The sequence below is a fragment of the Eimeria tenella genome, genomic scaffold (assembly GCF_000499545.2).
Source record: "Eimeria tenella Houghton genomic scaffold, Eth_scaff235, whole genome shotgun sequence".
Lineage (NCBI taxonomy): Eukaryota > Apicomplexa > Conoidasida > Eucoccidiorida > Eimeriidae > Eimeria > Eimeria tenella.
In genome coordinates, this window is record NW_013542210.1 from 3118 (window position 1) to 5617 (window position 2500).

Here is a 2500-nt window from a genome sequence, read left to right on the forward strand (position 1 = left end):
TGGGGGCCCCCCAGGGGCCCCCCGAGGGGGCCCCCGGGGGGCCCCCAAGAAAAGGTATTGTTTGTTCAGTTTTTCTCGGAGGAGAAAATGAAGAAAGAAAAGAAGAAGATTATTTGGTGTGTATAGACAGCTCGAGGCCAGCATACACTTCAACAAGCAGCAGCCTGAGCAGCTGCAGCACGGTGTGCAGCTGCAGCAGCAGCAGCAGCTGCAGCGACAGCAGCAGCAGCACGGCGCTGCCGTCCATCGTGACGAGCCCCCGCAGCTGCAGCGCAGCGTACAGCCGCAGCAACAGCAGCAGCAACAGAAGCAGCGCCTGCTGCAGCAGCCCCGCCTCCAGCAGCAGCAGCAGCAGCAGCAGCAGCAAACTGCAGCAGCTCGCTTTCTTTTGCATGGGCGCTGCATGCAGCCTTCCCTGGAATGTCATTGTTTTAGAAATGGAAACTTTTCAAAGATTTTACCTGCCCACTTATCCCTGGATTGAAGCAGCAACTGCAGTGGGTTTTTAACAGCAGCAGCAGCAGCGGCAGCAGCAGCAGCTGCAGCGAGAACGCAGGAGCAAGTGCAGGGTAACGGATGGCAGTGGGATTCCAGAGTTTAGGGTGTAGGGTTCAGAAAGCTAGTGCTTTAAGTCTGCGGTTTAGGGTTTAGGGTTTAGGGTTTAGGGTTTGGGTGGCTGCGCAGGTTCGTTCCTTGAGCATGTTATTTGGGCAGCTGCTGTTTTGCTGCTTGTCTCCTTTTCTCCCCGCCCTTTATTTGGGGGTTGGTGGCTGCATAATAGCAGCAGCAAGTTGCTGCTTCTTGTCTGCTGCAGTGTCTCCTGCTGCTGCTGCTGCTGCTGCTGCTGCTGCTGCAGGCGAGGGCGCGGCTGGGGGCGCGGCCGGCGACGCCGCCGCCGCTGCTGCTGCTGCTGGGGCAGCAGCAGCAGCAGCAGGAGGCGCTGCTGCTGCTGAGGGCCTCGCCTTCCAGCTTTGCTGCTGCTTAGTTGCTGCTGTCTCCTTTTGCTGCTCCTGCCTCCGCAGCAGCTTCTATTTGCTGCTGGCCCTTTCTAAACCCTGTCTCCGGGGGGCCCCCGCAGCAGGAGTACCCTTGGGGGGCCCCCTTTTGGGTCTTTTTTGTTTATTTATTTATTTTATTTTGCGTTCTTACAAACCCCTCACAAGAACTGCTGTTGTCCTTGCTGCTGCTGCTCTGCTGCTGCTGGCAGCAGCAGCGCTTTTCCTGCGTGCCCTCCGCAAGGTGCAGCAGCAGCAGCCGCAGCAGCACAAGGCGCAGCAGCAGCAGCAGCAGCAGCAGGTAGGAATCAAGCTGCTGATGCTGGCCAACTCGCCAGCTGCTGCTGCAGCAAAGCAGCAGCAGCAACAGCTGCAACTGCAGCAGCAGCAGCAGCAGCAGCAGCAGCAGCAAGAATCCGACTGGGCCCAGGAAGGCCGCGACGGCCCTCCAGATGAGACCGCAGCGCTGCTTCACAGCCCTCACTGCCCCCGCAGCAGCAGCAGCAGCAGCAGCAGCAGCAGCAGCAGCAGCAGCAGCAAGGAGTGTTTGGGCCGTTTTGGGGTATATCTGTCTGTCTTTGGAGAGTGCCGCAGCTCTTTAATTTGCTGCTTTCTTTTATCTCTTTCTACTTATATTGTTTATCCCATTCAAGTGCAGCGAATGAGGCCCTGCAGCAGCAGCAGCAGCAGCAGCAGCGGCTGGGGCGGGGGCGTCGACCCTGCGGTGTTTCAGCTGCTGCTGATTGCTGCTTACCACCTGGGGATTGTGTCCGGCCGCTGCTGTTCCCGCTGCTGCTGCTGCTGCTGCTCAATCAGCAGGAAGCTAAGTCCCGCGCTGCTGCTGCTGCGGCTCTCTTTGCCGCTGCTGCTGTGCTGGCTGGAGGCGCTGCCGGGGCGGCTGCTGCCGTGGCTGCGGGCAGCAGCAGCAGCAGCAGCAGCAGGGGTGGGCGGGTCTTCCGCGGGCGCTGCTGCTGCCGCTGCGCAGCAGCAGCAGCTGCTGCTGCTGCTGCCGTGGCAGCAGCAAGCCGAGAAGGCCCTGCTGCTGCTGCTGGACCTCTGCCGCTGCGCTGCTCTCTTCCTTTTTGCTGCTGCTCATGGGAGACTGTCTCTGTGGGGCCTCAGCAGCACTTTTGAGGGGCCCCGCAGCTACAAAGGAAGTGTTGCTGCTGCTGCTCTTTTTGGCCTTTGTGAAGCAGCAGGAGTTGCTGCAGGCACTGCTGTGTCTCTTTCCGTCTCCCCTGCTGCTGCTGCTGCTGCTGCTGCTCACGACCCCGCAGCAGCAGCAGCAGCAGCAGCGCCCACTGCAGCGGCGCTGCAGCGACTCGCGTAACCACCAGCAGCAAAAGCAGCAGCCAATGCAGCAAACCAGCCAGAAGCAGCAGCAGCAGCTAATGCAGCAAATATACCAGCAGTAGCAGCAGCAGCAGCAGCTGCTGCTGCTGCTGCTGCTGCTACTTGTCATTTTCATCTTCTTGATTTTTTTTGCATCAACAGAAATAAACTGA

At 59.5% G+C, this 2500-nt stretch overlaps 1 protein-coding gene across 1 annotated transcript; it reads left to right on the forward strand.

Annotated features, from left to right (window-relative positions):
- Positions 1–699: 699 nt before the first annotated feature.
- On the forward strand, positions 700–2325 carry ETH_00028625 (uncharacterized protein; the record flags this gene model as incomplete). Its single annotated transcript, XM_013374889.1, has 1 exon — positions 700–2325. One exon carries the CDS (start codon positions 700–702, stop codon positions 2323–2325), a length of 1626 nt encoding a protein of 541 aa, XP_013230343.1.
- Between the last annotated feature and the right edge of the window lie 175 nt (positions 2326–2500).